Source organism: Myxocyprinus asiaticus, chromosome 19 (genome assembly GCF_019703515.2).
Source record: "Myxocyprinus asiaticus isolate MX2 ecotype Aquarium Trade chromosome 19, UBuf_Myxa_2, whole genome shotgun sequence".
Classification (NCBI taxonomy): Eukaryota; Metazoa; Chordata; class Actinopteri; order Cypriniformes; family Catostomidae; genus Myxocyprinus; species Myxocyprinus asiaticus.
The window spans coordinates 46058028-46076091 of record NC_059362.1 but is presented as its reverse complement, the minus strand read 5'-3'; the positions used below and the strand labels follow the sequence as shown (position 1 = coordinate 46076091).

Sequence of the window (18064 nt, the reverse complement as noted above, 5' to 3'; positions counted from 1 at the left end):
ATGCCCCCACCAACATATGGGCAATTTTACCACATAGAAAATACTTGACTTTATACTATGTTTTTATTTTCACTTTAATGTCCCACCTCTTCTGGAGCAGCGCAGAAACGGCATTGTCACGTGGCACCTGTTACTTTTCTCAGCGCTGTTCAGGATGCACCAATCACAGTCGTTTCTGATTACTGCATAATAATATTTTTTTAAATAATTTTCTGGAGATTACAAGGGGTGGATTTCCATTTGTATTTTAGGTCCAATCCCTGAAATTAATAGATTTAAACAAGCATACTTTCATACTTTCAAGCACACAGTCAGCACCCTCTAAAGGAAGACTCCTCTGAATTTGATCGACTGTGCCAGTAAGGGGGTGAAATATGTGGGACTGAGTGTAGGAAAGTAGAAAGAGGGGTAAAATGTAAATTCTCCCCCCTAACTTGTCAATCTTGAGATGTCATTTTGCACATGTAACTTGTAACTTAGATTTCCATTTGTTTAATGCTTTCTAATGTATATTACAGAATGTCACTTTATGTCCCTTAGATATCCTCTACTAGAAAACAATTGAATTTGATTTTGACACATTAATGTTAGGTTTATTGTATTGCATATCGCCATCATATACACTAACAAGTTTTTCTTTTCTAATGGCATTTTTCCTCCATATTGTGCAGCCCTAGAGTCAGTTCTAAACATGTTTATTCTTCCAAAAAAAATAAAAAAATAAAAAAAGGAAATCAGGCTAATATTTCATGTGGTGGGCCAGAAAAATGGGAAATGTGATTTGTTACGTATATGAGGAAATAATGTTATTTTGTCTATATTACCAGACTGACATTCTCGCATATTCTTAAAACCAAAATTTGTAACATAATCCTCCTTGTAATATGTCCCTACCAACATTTAAACCAAACCTAAGCCCTTGGTTAATGATAAAAAAACAAACAAAGTTATCTGTTGATTGTTACCGTCATCATGTTTTTTGCACCAACTGTTCAGGTCTGCGTCCACACCTCTGGATCTTCTTACAGTCGCATTTAAAGCAAGATGATGTTGTTTAATAGACTATAAAGCATGCATTAAGATTCCCTGTGGAATGCTTCCGTGTGTCATGTCATACACGTTTAAGTATGTTAAAAATGCATTGAAATGCAAGTACACTTTTAACAGCATGGCTTAATTCAGTGTTACATTGCTTAAGTAAAATGCACAAACAAAAAGTGAGTCAAATTTACTTGAAACAGAGTATTGCAAAGTAAACTTTCCTTGAGAATTTCTAATTAAAGCCACCAAGAATTGTGTGTAGCCTTTAATAATATGGTCTGTTAAATTTACTAGCAATTCCTGCATGGGAATTGTTTCCTAGATTTTTTATTTTCCTCTCTTTTTTCTCCCCAATTTGGAACGCCCAATTCCCAATGCGCTCTAAGTCCTCGTGGTGGCGTAGTGACTCGCCTCAATCCGGGTGGTGGAGGACGAATCTCAGTTGCCTCCGCGTCTGAGACCGTCAATCCACACATCTTATCACGTGGCTTGTTGAGCGCGTTACCGCGGAGATGTAGCGGGTGTGGAGGCTTCACGCTATTCTCCGCAGCATCCACGCACAACTCACTATGCGCCCCACAGAGAGCGAGAACCACATTATAGTGACCACGAGGAGGTTACCCCATGTGACTCTACCCTCCCTAGCAACCGGGCCAATTTGGTTGCTTAGGAGACCTGGCTGGAGTCACTCAGCACGCCCTGAATTCAAACTCGCGACTCCAGGGGTGATAGTCAGCGTCAATACTCGCTGAGCTTCCCAGGCCCCGCTTCCAAGATTTTTTTAAGTAAACGTCACTCCAAATAGTTTTTCAGTGTTGCGCAACAAAGCTACACACAGCTCGAGACATGCATTGAAAAGTTGGAGTTCCTTTTATTTGATGCAGCGTCTAAAAATCTGCACGAGACGCTTGTTTGCATGGATAAACAATTGAAAAAAAATGCAGATTGAGCCCCTTAGACAGCAAGTTAGTCTCAGTCACCATTCACTTTCATTGCATCTTTTTCCATACAATGAAAGAGAATGCCAGTCTGTCCCATACGAGTTCTGAACAACATTAAGGTGAGTAAATGATGACAGAATTAAAATTTTTGGGTGAACTATCCCTTTAATACCAAATAAATAAGGTAATCATAGGCCTTTAACTCACTAAAAACGGATGTCGGTCTTCTTGTGAATTTTAAATCACAGTCTGTAGATTAAAAGGATGACGTTATGAGATTAGAACGAGATTTACTAATAATTTCCGTATAGTACCATATAATATAGGGGGGAAAAAACCCCACTACAGATTACTAAGTGCTTCTCTAAACTTCTAATCAGATTACTTAAGTGATTACATAATCGAAAAAATAATTACTTAACTAATTACTTTTAAGTTACCTTCCAAAACACAGAAAAATCTTAGTTTTATCCACTTAACGAATTAAAAATAATGCCTGCGTATATACTGTATATTCCTTGCACATTGTTGTATGTAAGTCATCAAATTAGGGTTGCCAACTGTTCCGTATTTTGGTCGAAATTAAGACGTCCCTTATTTTAGCGGTGAAACGCTCGAGGGTGATTATTGAAGCGCTCAAAATGCTCAAGCATCCCGTGTTCGTGTGCCGAAAAGTTGGCCACCCTACTTTAAATGTCACATTAGTGGCTCTTCTACTGTCAGAAGCACAAACAGACGTACTTATGAACATAATACATGTCTTAAATGTATTCTACATAAATAATGTTATTTTAGACACGTGTAACCTACGTTATGCAATTGTTATTAAATTCAATGAAAGTCAGTAACTGTAACCTGATTACAAGAATTAAAAAACCTAATGTGTTACTCATCTTTTAGACAAAGTAATTAGATTACAGTAATGGATTACTTTATAATCAGATTACACCCCACCATGAGGTATAGGCCATAACAAAGTACCGTGGTATTATCATCTCGTACTCATACCATATTGCCATGTATCAGTGAAGTTTGTCTGTTCATATTTTAGGGAAATTTCCGAATTGTTGTGTCACAAGCTCACTCTATAAGTGCTCATATTTGTTTATTGATGCAATGAAGAAAAACTAACACAAATGTTTCTTATTACAACAGGGATAATTATAGAATTTACTTCATTTCACTTCTCAGGAATTCTGCTCTCTAGTGGTCACAATATCTTCAGTGTGTGTCTGTGACATTACAGTTTCATCACAATTTATACTTCTGAATCAATTAAACTGTTATTGAAATGCTCTGCTGGTTGTCAAATGAAAGTATCTTGAGTTTTTCAGTATTCTTTCAGAAATTGAAGGTGAAAATATTGAAGGCGCTGTAGAACCTCCTCCAGTTCATCAGATGGCATCAGCACACACAACCTAAAACACAAACACACACATTTTGAGCATGCATGTGTAACGGTGGCCAGCTGATAGAGAGCTGTGCAATGTGTATAAACCTCACTCTCCTGACATCAGGAAGTGCACTAGCGACTGACACTAGAGGCTTTAGCCTCCTTGTTAGCACATCTGCCTCCCATGCCAGAGATGCCAGTTCAAGTCTACGGAGCGGGTAGAACAGGAGTGTCACAATGGTGCCGTGACCCAGATGGGAGTGAGGTTTAGGGGGTGAGTGTAACGGGAGCCAGCTGATAGATAGCTGTGACCTCAAGAGGTGCACTAGAGGCTTTAGCCTCCTTATTAGCACACCTGCATCCCATGCTGGAGATGCCGGTTCGAGTCCCATACAGAGCGGATAGAACAGGATCATCACACAGGTGTGTTTGTTTTGTGTGTGTGTAGACTGCATGTGTGAAAAGTTTAGTGTACCTTAAGTGGCAGCAGCTCTTTGAGTGTGTGTGAAGTTCTTTCATGCATTCCATGAATCCGACACAAATGCCCTGTTCCTCCAACAACCTCCTACTGTACCACAAACCTGCCTGAAACCCCTGAGACTACAGACAGAGAGAGAGAGAGAGAGACAGATGTCCTTAGAGAATACTGTCATCATTTACACACCCTCATGTCATTCCAAAGATGACATGCACTGAAATACAGCATGCATGTGTGTGTGTACCTGTGAGTGTGTCACAGCTGAGTGAGGAAGACTAAGGTGAGGACAGATGAAGATTCCACTCTGAACTGACAGGCAGCTGAATCCTGGTAGATCATTAATGAACTTTACAGCTCTGGACATGTTACACTGCAGTGTGTTCAGCCTAGACGTTACCTCCTAAACACACACATTGAAAAAACTCTAGTGTACAGTACACAATCTCTAGTGTGCACCCATAATATATGTGTGTTAGTATATGTACCTGTGTGTATAAACTGTAGGAGGGGTCTCCTGGGCGGGGTGGATCAGCCATGACATCAACAGCGATTTGGCCAGTCACAGGAGCGCTTATGTCTCCCGTTAGAAGAACCTCAGTGTATAATAGTATCGCTTCATCAACGTTTACCAGCTCCATATAACCCGCCCTTAAACCACACCTGGACAACACATATGGAGGGTCAAGACATTGCAATAAATAAATCTTTCTATAGAAGTATCTCTACTTGGAGTCATTATATCTTTCAATTAATAAATAATTCAGGAAATGTGTCAATAAATAAATAAATATGGCAATAAATAAATAAATCATGAACTGTTAGTAAATTACTAAATCCATATGTCAAAAAATCATGAAATGTGCCAATAAATAAATAAATCATGAAATGTGTCAATAAGTAAATAAATAAATATGTAAATGATTAAAAAATTAAATGTGTCAATAAATAAATAATTTAATGTGTCAGTAAATAAATAAATATTTATGTAAATAAATAAATCAGGAAATGTGTCAATAAATAAATGCATATATATGGAAATAAATAAATCATGAACAGTTAATAAATAAATAAATAAATCTATACATCAAAAAAACGTGAAATGTGTCAATAAATGAATAAATATATAGGTCAATAAATAAATAAATATGTAAATGATTAAAAAATAAAAAGTGTCAATAAACAAATCAATAAATGGGTCAGTAAATAAATAAATATTTATGTAAATAAATAAATCATGAAATGTGTCAATAAAAAAAATTAAAAAAATTAAAATAAATAGATCAGGAAATGTTTCAATAAATAAATAAATCATGAGATGTGTCAACAAATGAATAAATATATGTATATAAATAAATAAATAATGAAATGTGTCAGTAAGTAAATATTAAATATTTAAATAAATAAATAATGAAATGTATCAATAATTAAAATATACATGTCAATTAATAAATAAATCATGGACTATCAATAAATAAATATATCAATATGCCAATAAATAAATCATGACATGTGTCAGTACATAAATAAATGTCAATAAAAATATATTAAGAGTGGTCTCCTGTAGCTCAAGACTGGGTGCCCACTGAAGCTAAGCAGGATTGAGTCTGGTCAGCACCTGGATGGGAGACCTCCTGGGGGAAGCAAAGGTTGCTGCTAGAAGAGGTATTAGGGAGGCCAGCAGGGGGTGCTCACCCTGTGGTCTGTGTGGGTCCTAACACCCCAATATAGTGATGTTGATGCTATACTGTATAATGGCATGCTCTTTGATGATCTGTGGTCACTAACAATCCCAGGGCAATTCTTGTAAAGAGTAGGGTATAACCCTGGTGTCCTGGCAAAATTTCCCCATTGGCTCTTATCATTCATGGCCTCCTAATAATTCCATCCCCTAAATTGGCTATATAACTCTACTCTCTCCTCTCCACCAATAACTGGTGTGTGGTGAGTATACTGGCACACTAGGGCTGCTGTTGCATTATCCAGGTGGATGCTGCACACTGGTGGAGGTTGAGGAGAGTTCACTGTGTAGTGTCAGAAAAGCACTATATAAATCTGATGTATTTACACATGTTTAAAATTAATTATTTATTAATTAAAATGTCACTCTTGAACCACTATAAACACATACACATTTACCTGATGATCTATTTGGAGATTTCCCATTGACTTGTTTTTAAATTAAGCTAATTATACAACCCCAATTCCAGAAAAAACTGGGACAGTATGAAAAATGCTAATAAAAACAAAATGTAGTGATTTGTAAATTATATTCACCCTTTGCTTTATTGAAAGCACCACAACTACACATTATATGATGATTTTCCTTGTGAATTTCATTGTTTTTTTAATTTTTTTTTTATGTACATTATTTTAAATCAAATGATTGCAACACGCCCCAAAAAGTTGAGATGGGAAATTTAAGACTAATAAAAATTTGACGAGTTGAAATAACAAGGAGATGTGAAACAGGTGAGGCAATCATGTCAAAGTATAAAAGGAGCCTCCAAAAACAGCCTAGTCCTTCAAGAGCAAGGATCATCCGAGATTTGTCAATTTGCCAACAAATAATCCAGCACTTTGAGAACAATGTTCCCCAAAGACAAATTGGAAGGATTTTGGGCATTTCACCCTCTACAGTGCACAATATAGTTAAAAGATTCAAGAAATCTGGTCAAATCTCAGTGCGTAAAGGGCAAGACGAAAACCACTTCTGAATGCGTGTGATCTCTGATCCCTCAGACGTCACTGTCTTAAAAAACATCATTCATCTGTAATGGATATCATGAACATGGGCTTGGGATTACTTTAGTAAACCTTTGTTAGTCAACACCACTCGCCGCTGCATCCACAGATGCAAATTAAGACTTTACTATGTAAAGGAGAAGCCATACATCAACACTGTCCAGAAGTGCTGCTGACTTCTCTGGGCTCGGTCTCAACTTAGATGGAAAGTAGAACAGTTGAACTGTGTTTTTCGGTCTGATGAGTCCACATTTCAAATAGTTTTTGAAAAACACAGCCGTCGTGTTCTCCGGGCCAAAGAGGAAAAGGACCATCCAAGCTGTTATCAGCATCAGGTCCAAAAGCCAGTGTCTGTATGGGCCAGGGGTGTGTCAGTGCCCATGGCATGGGTAACTCGCACATCTGTGAGGGCACCATTAATGCAGACAGATATGTACAAATTTTGGAGCAGCATATACTGCCATCCAGCACCGTCTTTTCCAGGGATGTCCCGGCAATTTCCAGCAGGACAACTTCAAACCACTTACTGGCCGAATAAGCAGAGAGTGCGGGTGCTAGATTGGCGTGCCTGCAGTTCTGATACGCACACAGGACCCGTACAATTGTGCAGCTAAAGACCTACATAATGGATGAATGGGGGAAATTCCACTTTCTAAACTGAACAAACTTGTGTCTTTAGTGCCTAAATACTTAATAAGTGTTATTAGAAGAAATGGTGATGTTTCCCAGTGGTAAACACTCGACTGTCCCAACTGTTCTGGAGCGTGTTGCAATCATCTGATTTGAAATTACTGTACATTTAAAAAAACAAACAATGAAATTCACAAGGTAAATCATCATATAAAGTTTAGTTGTGGTGCTTTCAATATAGTAAAGGGTGAATATAATTTACAGATCACTCATTTTTGTTTTTATTAGCATTTATCAAACTGTCCCAACTTTTTCGGAACTGGAGTTGAAATTAACATAGACAAACTTTAAAGTCAACATTCAATAAAAACTAACCTCATTATGTCTTCGTTATCTTTCATCAAAATGTAATAACTTGCTTCGCTTCTGAAACAACTTTCAATCTTGGGACCATTTTTAGCAATTTGGTCTCCAAAAGTACTTCTAGATCCTACTTTTGCCTTTAAACAACAATGTTTAAGACAATAAAACAATACGATTATCTTAAAGTCAAAGTGTGTATTTTCTGCACCATCAAATGGAATTGCAAAACTATAACATTGCTTTCAAACAGCTTTCCGAACATGCCCTCAGAAGGATCAAAGTGGTACCCCACTGTTTACAGTGAATTTTTGAAAACATGAACCTATTACTTATAGTTGTGTCTGCATATTAAGCATTCTGTAATGCATTTATTAGCTCTGTAATGAAAGATTGACGTGATAAACTCACTCTCCCATGATGCCATTGGACAGTGAATGGAATGAGGCCAGTTGTACTTTATCAGAATAAAATGAGCCCATCTCAACAAGAACTCTCTTATACGACACAAACTCTGTGTCTTCTGCAAAAACCATGTCTTGATAAACCTGCCATACAGAAAGATGCATAAAGACAAATATAACAAAACATTTGCAAGCTGTCATTATAATCAAATTAACTTCAATTAGTATGAAAGCCATGGAATAAAAAATAAAAATAAAAAAATAAAAGAGCTGATTCTGACTTTATTTCTTGCTATTGCGTCTTTATAATTCGCAATAATGAGATACAATGTTGCAATAGTTAAATATAAACTCACAGTTGTGAAACAAACTCACAATTGTGAGTTTACAACTTGTGATTTCAAAAGTAAAGTCACAATTGCAAGTTTATATTTTATAATTATGAGAAATAAAGTCGTGATGGTGAGTTTATCTCTCGTAATGACTAAAAATCGTAATTGCGTGATATAAACAGTTATATATAAATTATATCTAAACATATTATATATCAACTATTTTATTTTTTATAATTATTATAAACAATATAAACATAAACAATGATATACTAAACGTATATAAGCAATTGCAAGTTTATATGTCGTAATTATGAGAAATAAAGTCACAATTGTGAGATAGAAATGCGCAGATTTGAGTATTAAGTATTATCAGAATTGTTATTTTTTTCGAGGCGGGATCAGGGCACCATAAATGAGCTATTATTGGCTAAAAATATATTTGAAATAAAAGACTAAATACTTCCCTCATCTACCAGCAAAAAAAGTTCTTCCTCTGCAGCGAAGCGGATCACTTCCTGGATGGATTCTCTGCTCTGGATATGCCCTGCCAAACCACCGAAACAACTTAATTTACTAATTAATTGTGCAAATTATAATTTCACTTTCTAGTCTGTAGATACGGCATGAATCTTTCCTTCAGTGAAAGTCTATGGGACTTTTTTTTCATGGTTTTATCATCTGCCAGGCGAAAACTCACACAATTCTACTCAGCAAAACAGATTATTTGAGGAATCATTCACGTCTTAAATTTTTAAACAATTTGTGAAGTCTTATGAAATACTGGCATTAGGACTATCTTGACCCCAAACATATAAAAACACAAACTGCATGGAAAACAATTTGACTATACAGGATGCAACCAGTGGATCCAACCTTTAAACCATGGGTTGAATCTTATACTTAATCATAAATGATCAGATTACTAAGTGACTTTATGTATGTAATTGTTTACCTGTAAGGTTGCCGGGGTTGCTGATATAAATCGCTCGTGGACAGCAGTGCCCTCTGGAGGTCTGGATGACTCGTCGTAGCGCCGCCCTTTCTAGGCCCCACCCACCCTGCTCCTTCAGGTGATAGGGCAACGGAATTAATCCCACCCTTTCCAGGAGGCGTGGCAGACTGTGAGGGGCGGGGACTGGGATCAGAACCGCGCTCATGCCCTCTGATTGACACAGCATTCTCATCATCACCTGGGGTTAAAGTAAATGGTCACACCCTTTATACAGGTTTGGAACGACATTAGGGTGAGTAAATGATTACAGAATTCTCATTTTTGGGTGAACTTTAAGACAGACAGGACGTTTGCAGCTATAGTGGTAACAATACAGTTCTATTATATCATATGGATCGTACCATCAGACCTCTGTGGGCTCCAGAAGTGATGAAGATTTGTTCTGGACTGGAAGGGACTCCCCCGTCCCGCAGAGAAATGGACTTTGCCACAGTGTTTCTCACATACGTCAGTCCACACGATTCTGTGTACGAACCTGAGCAAAGAAACGGCCAGTCAGCCAATCGGATCCAAGTATAGATCTAAAAGTATTAGAATCTGTGTGATAGCACTGTATTTGCACAGACAATTTAACACGAATATACAAAGAATCTCACCGATGCTCTCTCCATCACACTGTTCCAGCAAAATCTGTGCTCTCAGACGAACATCTGGTGGAAGAATGTCACTTTCCAGAAGGCTGGGATACAAACATCCAGCTATCACCTGACACAAACACAAATAGTGCACTCAAAATGAAAATTCTGTCATCATTTACTCACCCTCATGTTGTTACAGACCCATATGACTTTCTTGATTCTGTACTGTAGAACATAAAATGGGGATTTTAGACAGAATGTTAATGCTGCTTTTTAGATGCAATGAAAACATACAGTAACCAGGGGCAAAAAAGCACCAACAAAGTATCAATAACCTTGTGCGTACACATGCGTGGACGTTGTATTTTGGCTTCACTATACGCAACGCATAATTTCATTTCATTTAAACCAACTGATCTCAGTTCAGGAGACTCTGTGCTGTCAGTAAAGGGTTAAACTTTCGACAAACGGAGTCATGTGACAAAACAACATGGTGCCGATCACAGCGGAGTTTGTATTTGGTTGAAACATCAACAATACTAAATCTGGTAAGAAACCTAATTAAGTGTTTACATTGAAACCTGTTTAAATAAAAAGATTAGAGTCTCTAGTTTCATCCGATATGACATTTAAAAATGTATGAGTGATTTATCACGAAACGCCACGCTTTTAAACACAATGACCATGTATGTGGACTGTATGCTCAGTTTCAGTTAAAATATCCAATATTCACTGTCTGTGCATTATCACATTGAGAATAATTGAGTTTATCCAAAAACTGAAAAATGTGTCTTTCAGAGGCTTTATATGGAGTTAGGATGAAAATAAGGTGCATTTCAAACTGTTCTGAGACCAGTGCAGACAGACAGCACACTGGAGGTTAAGTCATTCACTAAATAGGGAGCAAGGGAGCATCCTATAGCTCTCCATGCAGCCTAGTGCATTCAATCCAAACTTCCTATTTAAAGTTCAGTTTCAGGCTGCAGATGATGTTTGGATCACTCAACACGTTTGACAGACATGTGACAATGATAATCAGTACATAGATTCAGAATTTATAATGTATCATTTTATTTTAACATGGTTGGCAGTGCGGGGGTCTGGGTAGCTCAGTGAGTACTGACGCTGACTATCACCCCTGGAGTTGTGAGTTTGAATCCAGGGCGTGCTGAGTGACTCCAGCCAGGTCTCCTAAGCAACCAAATTGGCCCGGTTGCTAGGGAGGGTAGAGTCACATGAGGTAACCTCCTCGTGGTCGCGATTAGTGGTTCTCGCTCTCAATGGGGCGTGTGGTAAGTTGTGTGTGGATCGCGGAGAGTAGCTTGAGCCTCCACATGCTGTGAGTCTCCGCGGTGTCATGCACAACGAGTCACGTGATAAGATGCGCAGATTGATGGCCTCAGAAGCGGAGGCAACTGAGACTTGTCCTCCACCACCCGGATTGAGGTGAGTAACCGCGCCACCACGAGGACCTACTAAGTAGTGGGGATTGGGCATGCCAAAATTGGGAGAAAAGGGGGATAAAAAAAAAAACATGGTTGACAGTGATTGGATGATGCTGGACATTACTTTGAATCAGAATTAATTATGCTAATTTATGATGTAATGTTCTGAGTAAACAACACTCCTGGAAACATAATAAACAATCTGATTTAAAAAATCAGACTTTCTATAGCTTGATATTATTTAAAATTTCACAACGTAGTCCCGCTGTCCACATATGTGGACATATATTTTTAAGAAAACTATTTATTTATGTATTATTATTATTATTATTATTATTATTATTGCTTGTTTATTAGGGGCTACTAGTTACAAATTCAAAAAGGGGAATGGAAAGTGCACAAAACAAAGTCTCAGGATCTCAGGGGTCTCAGGAGGTTTAAGCAGTCTATGCAATTTGTGTGCTATATTCCAAGTCTTCTGAGGCCATACAATAAAAATGTTCTCCTCTACCGAAGCACTGAAATGTTTTGGAATGATGCTGACCGCCATTGGTTCCCGGGTGTCAAATAACCGATTGTAACACCGCAATTTTGAATATGCAGATGTGCAAATGAGATTTGAGAGCTGCAGCGAAGGGGAAGGTTTTCAGTGAATAAAGACTTAAACTTCGGTCTGTTCCCCTACAAAGCTTTTGCATGATTTTAGGAGATGTTCACTGTATTTAAAAGAGCAGCGTTAACATCTTTTTTTATTCCAGGGAAGAAAGAAAGTTAAATGTGTTTGAAACATCATGAGTAAATGATGAAATAATTTAATTTATGGGTGAACTATCCCTTTTAAAAGCCAGTTAAGGAGACAGTTATTCTGGGTCAGCTATAATCAAGTTCTAGACTGCAGTTCACACTGAGATCAGTTACAGAACTGTAATTTTATATGTTTAATATATCACTTGGTAAAGCAAAAATTAACAGAACTTCACTGGACCTGTCTAACAAAGGTAACTGGCTTCATTCCAGCTTTGTGAGTGTCACCAGAACTGACATCCAGAACTTTCTTAAAGGACACGTTCAGATCCAGCCCCTGTAAACAGACAAATGTGAGGTTAAAGGAATATTCCGGGTTCAATACAAGTTAAGCTCAATCAACAGCATTTGATTAGCACAAAAAATCCTTTCGACTCGTCCCTCCTTTTCTTTAAAACAGTACAAATGTGTGTTACAGCGAGTCACTTACAATGGAAGTCAATGGGGTCAATAATCTGTAAACGTTAAAATACGCACTGTTTCAAAAGTATAGACACAAGACATAAACAATATGTGTGTTAACATGATTTTACTGTCATAAAATTAGGGATTTACTGGTGTTAACATTTTAAAGACTCACATGTGTCTTCTCTAGAGTTTCAGAAACGATCTCAACAGTGTCTCAAACTGGGTAAATCAACCTTTCAATCAAAATGTTATCTAATTTGTACGCTTGTTATTTGGCATTAAATTAAAAAATAATGCAAAATAGAAACTTTTCACTAGTGGTCTCAGATTTAAGACTCTGTCTATGTTGTATGTGTCACCTGTTTGAGTTGCCGTGTGATGACATCAGCTCGCTCCTGAAGTTCTTCATCAGTTGATTGGCGTTTGGTTGTCTTCCTCACAGCAGACATGTCTTTTGATATCTGTTCACTTCTGGCTTTCTCACTTCATTCACTATAACGCAGCATTAACTAACAGAGCAGTACATGAGTTCATGATTCAGGTCAACAGATTTGTCCTGCTGTCAGCAAACAGTGTCCCAAACATGAGACTCGATTCATACTGACCAGCCAGAATTAATAAATTACAGAAACTAAAGTGGAGATCGTGAGGAGGAGGGATCCCAGATGAATTGAAAAATAATGTAAGCAGCCATTTATATATTTTAACTTGTTTAAGTTTTGTATATTTTATATATGATTGTGTGGTAAAACTGCTACTGTTTGTGATAACTGTAAATATAACATAATTATGTAAAAGGTTTGTACTTGCTTGTACCAGGTTGTTCCCCCTGGAATCTATGCCCCTGGCAATAGGCTTAGTACCAATCAGAATGAAGTAAACAGTTATTACCCATGCAATAATGTATAAAAGATTTTGAATTCTTTTGTTCGAGAAAGTCTCTACTATCAAGAGATCACTCCAGCTGTATACTAATAAGCACACAAGGGTAAACTGGAGTCCAGGTTAAGTTATTACGCTGCAGCATAAGTTTAGATAGGATAAGTGAATGGTACAAATAAGCCAGGTCTCTAAAGACCCGACTATGTAAGAGTGTTTGGTGAAATTCTCATGCATATATACCACTATTATATACCAATATAAACTCAGCAAAAAAAGAAATGTCCTCTCACTTTCTACTGCTTTTTATTTTCAGCTAAAGTAACGTGTAAATATTTGTATGAACATAAAAAGATTCAACAACTAAGACATAAACTGAACAAGTTTCACAGACATGTGACTAACAGAAATGGAATAATGTGTCCCTGAACAAAGGGGGGGTCAAAATCAAATGTAACAGTCAGTATCTGGTGTGTCCACCAGCTGCATTAAGTACTGCAGTGCATCTCCTCCTCATGGACTGCACCAGATTTGCCAGTTCTTGCTGTGAGATGTTACCCCACTCTTCCACCAATGCGCTTGCAAGTTCAAGGACATTTCTGGGGGGAATGGCCCTAGCCCTCACCTTCCGATCCAACAGGTCCCAGATGTGCTCAATGGGATTGAGATCCAGGCTCTTCACTGGCCATGGCAGAACACTGATATTCCTGTCTTGCACAAAACGAGCAGTATGGCTGGTGGCATTGTCATGCTGGCGGGTCATGTCAGGATGAGCCTGCAGGAAGGGTACCACATGAGGGAGGAGGATGTCTTCCCTGTAACGCACAGCGTTGAGATTGCCTGCAATGACAACAAGCTCAGTCCGATGATGCTGTGACACACCGCCCCAGACCAAGACGGACCCTCTACCTCCAAATCGATCCCGCTCCAGAGTACAGGCCTCGGTGTAACGCTCATTCCTTCGGCGATAAACGCGAGTACGACCATCATCCCTGGTGAGACAAAGATCTGTAACGTTATTTGGATTTTTACACAATTTTCTTTAAAATACAGTGTCCTGAAAAAGGGACGTTTTTTTTTTTGAGTTTGTATGTATATATATATATATATATACATATATATATATATATATATATATATATATATATATATATATATATATATATATATATATATATATAAAATAACATATACATAAAATGATATACATTTGAAGTCAGAAGTTTACATACACTGAGGATGAAGTCATTAAAACTCATTTTTTACCACTCTACAAATTTCATATTAGCAAACTATAGTTTTGGCAAGTCGTTTAAGACATCTGCTTTGTGCATGACATGAGTAATTTTTCCCAAAAAAAATTCAGACAGATTGTTTCACTTTCAATTGAGTATATCACAATTCCAGTAGATCAGAAGTTTACATACACTAAGTTAACTGTGCCTTTAAGCAGCTTGGAAAATTCCAGAAAATGATGTCAAGCCTTTAGGCAATAAGCCAATTAGCTTCTGATAGGAGGTGTACTGAATTGGAGGTGTACCTGTGGATGTATTTTAAGGCCTACCTTCAAACTCAGTGCCTCTTTGCTTGACATCATGGGAAAATCAAAAGAAATCAGCCAAGACCTCAGAAAAAAAAGCTGTGGACCTCCACAAGTCTGGTTCATCCTTGGGAGCAATTTCCAAATGCCTGAAGGTACCACGTTCATCTGTACAAACAATAGTACACAAGTATAAACACCATGGGACCACACAGCCATCATATCGCTCAGGAAGGAGACGCATTCTGTCTCCTAGAGATGAACGTAGTTTGGTGTGCAAAAAGTGAAAATCAATCCCAGAACAACAGCAAAGGACCTTGTGAAGATGCTGGAGGAAACAGGTAGACAGGTATCTATATCCACAGTAAAATGAGTCCTATATTGACATAACCTGGAAGGCTGCTCAGCAAGGAAGAAGCCACTGCTTCAAACCGCCATAAAAAAGCCAGAATACAGTTTGAAAGTGCACATGGGGACAAAGATCTTACTTTTCAGAGAAATGTCCTCTGGTCTGATGAAACAAAAATTGAACTGTTTGGACATAATGACCATTGTTATGTTTGGAGGAAAAAGGGTGAGGCTTGCAAGCCGAAGAACACCATCCCAACCGTGAAGCATGGGGGTGGCAGCATCATGTTGTGGGGGTGCTTTGCTGCAGGAGGGACTGGTGCACTTCACAAAATAGATCACGAGGAAGGAAAATTATGTGGATATATTGAAGCAACATCTCAAGACATCAGCCAGGAAGTTAAAGCTCAGTCACAAATGGGTCTTCCAAATGGACAATGACCCCAAGCATACCTCCAAAGTTGTGGCAAAATGGTTTAAGGACAACAAAGTCAAGGTATTGGAGTGGCCATCACAAAGCCCTGACTTCAGTTTGATAGAAAATTTGTGGGCAGAACTGAAAAAGTGTGTGTGAGCAAGGAGGCCTACAAACCTGACTCAGTTACACCAGTTCTGTCTGGAGGAATGGGACCAAAATTCCAGCAACTTATTGTGAGAAGCTTGTGGAAGGTTACCCTAAAAGTTTGACCCAAGTTAAACAATTTAAAGGCAATGCTACCAAATACTAACAAAGTGTATGTAAACTTCTGACCCACTGGGAATGTGATGAAAGAAATAAATCATTCTCTCTACTATTATTCTGACATTTCACATTCTTAAAATAAAGTAGTGATCCTAACTGACCTCAGACAGGGAATGTTTTCAACGATTAAATGTCAGGAATTGTGAAAAACTGAGTTTTGTATTTGGCTTAGGTGCATGTAAACTTCTGACTTCAACTGTATATAATTTTATATTTTTTATAATATTTATTTTTAGGCTATTTTTAGGACCATTAAGATTTTTGTGGCATTACTTTAATTAGAAAATTAAACACATTCATTCTCTTTAATGTAATGGAAGGAAATTGTATTCTTGTTAATGGAATCCAAAAAATAAATATGGTATACTAGTTCAATTTAGTTACAAAATTAAATATTATCTACCCAAAAGGTTTTAAATGACTACTGAGATACATATTTTAATGTTGCTTTTCTGTGCGTTGCCATTTGTTTCTTCTTTCATTTGTATCTGTTCCTCCTTCACACCATGAATTTATGATGTGATCTTCATTCTGGGCTGCAATGAGAGAGAAATAAAACATGCCATCATTATACTGAAATATAAGACAAATTATAGTCATTTTATATTGACTCTAAATCTTAAAATCCTAAATAATCAGTACACTAACTGAAAGTGATCAGAGGTCAGAAAGTGAACTAATTACGTTTGAGCATTAGCTGTAATCGCCTGTAATTGAACATTCTGCGGTGTGCCCTTTGAGTCATCTTGCCCGGATGGCCACTTCTAGTGAGAGTACCCACAGTACTAAATCGTCTCCGTTTATAGACAACTTGTCTAACTGTGGACAGATGAATATCTAAGCTCTTCCAGATCACTTTGTAACATTTTCCAGCTTTATGCAAAGTAACAGTTCTTGTCATGATGAATGAATTATGTCATGATGAATGAACGATGTCATGCTGGATGAATAATGTCATGCTGTATGGATGAAGTCATGATAAATGGATGATGTTATGAGGAATTAATGATGTCATGCTAGATGGATGATGTCATGATGAATAGATGATGTCATTAGGAATGAATGATGCCTTGCTGGATGGATGATGTCATGATGAATAGATGATGTCATGAGAATGAATGATGCCATGGTGCATGAATGCTGTCATAATGAATGGATGATGTCATGATGAATGATGTCATGCTGGATGAATGATGACATGATGAGTGAATGATGCCATGCTGGATGAATTATGTCATGATGAATGGATGATTTCATGAGGAATGATGCCATGGAGCATGAATGATGAAATGATGAGTGATGACGTCATGATGAATGATGCCATGCTGAATGAATGATGTCATGATGAATAAATGATGTCATGCTGGATGGATGATATCATGATGAATGGATTATGTCATAATGAATGATACCATGGTGCATGAATGATGTCATTAATTACTCACCCTCATATTGTTCCAAACCCATATGCTGTTCATGTTTTCCATGGAACACAAAAGAAGAATTTAAGAAACTTTATGCAGCTCTTTTACATACAGTAGAACAACAGTTCACAGTTCGGCAACTGTCAAGCTCCAAAAATGAAATATAAACACCATAATAGTCCAAATGACTTGCTCACTTTTAAGTCTTCTGGAGTCATACGATAGCTTTGTGTGAGGAACAGACCAAAATTTAAGTTGTTATTTGGTGATAAATCCTTGGGAATTAACGTGCTATGTTAACGTGTAATGTAACGTTTACATTAACATAAGTTACTTTCTGAAAAACTACAGTAAGTTTAACCTCGTGCAAACCCCACCTCCATATACGTGGATGTTGTATTTTGGCTTCGCAATCCACCTTATTTTTCAGCAAAACTAGGACGCCGCCATTATCCACCTTGAATGTGGACCACTTCCGGGATCAGCCACTTCCAGCTATTTTAGTGATACAAAAATACTACATTATGCTGCTTTATATTACAGGCTGGCATTACACTGTA

General features: G+C 37.5%; 1 protein-coding gene across 1 annotated transcript; it reads right to left on the bottom strand.

Annotated features, from left to right (window-relative positions):
- Window positions 1-3070: 3070 nt before the first annotated feature.
- On the bottom strand, window positions 3071-13059 carry LOC127409666 (alanine aminotransferase 2-like). The gene is made up of 11 exons (XM_051644396.1): window positions 12931-13059; window positions 12345-12440; window positions 9933-10041; window positions 9678-9811; window positions 9277-9514; window positions 8791-8868; window positions 7997-8135; window positions 4339-4513; window positions 4098-4253; window positions 3851-3975; window positions 3071-3400 (listed from the first exon to the last, which is right to left on the bottom strand). The coding sequence occupies exons 1-11, from the start codon at window positions 13018-13020 to the stop codon at window positions 3313-3315; spliced, it is 1428 nt and encodes a 475-aa protein (XP_051500356.1). The 5' UTR covers window positions 13021-13059; the 3' UTR covers window positions 3071-3312.
- Between the last annotated feature and the right edge of the window lie 5005 nt (window positions 13060-18064).

Bases quoted from the DNA above. Each gene is read 5' to 3' on its own strand.
- LOC127409666 (XM_051644396.1), bottom strand. From the start codon at position 13,020: ATGTCTGCTGTGAGGAAGACAACCAAACGCCAATCAACTGATGAAGAA. The intron at 9,515-9,677 runs GTACGATCCATA...CTTTAACCCCAG, and splicing joins GAGCCCACAGAGGTCTGATG to GTGATGATGAGAATGCTGTG. The intron at 3,976-4,097 runs GTACACACACAC...CTCTGTCTGTAG, and splicing joins CAGCTGTGACACACTCACAG to TCTCAGGGGTTTCAGGCAGG.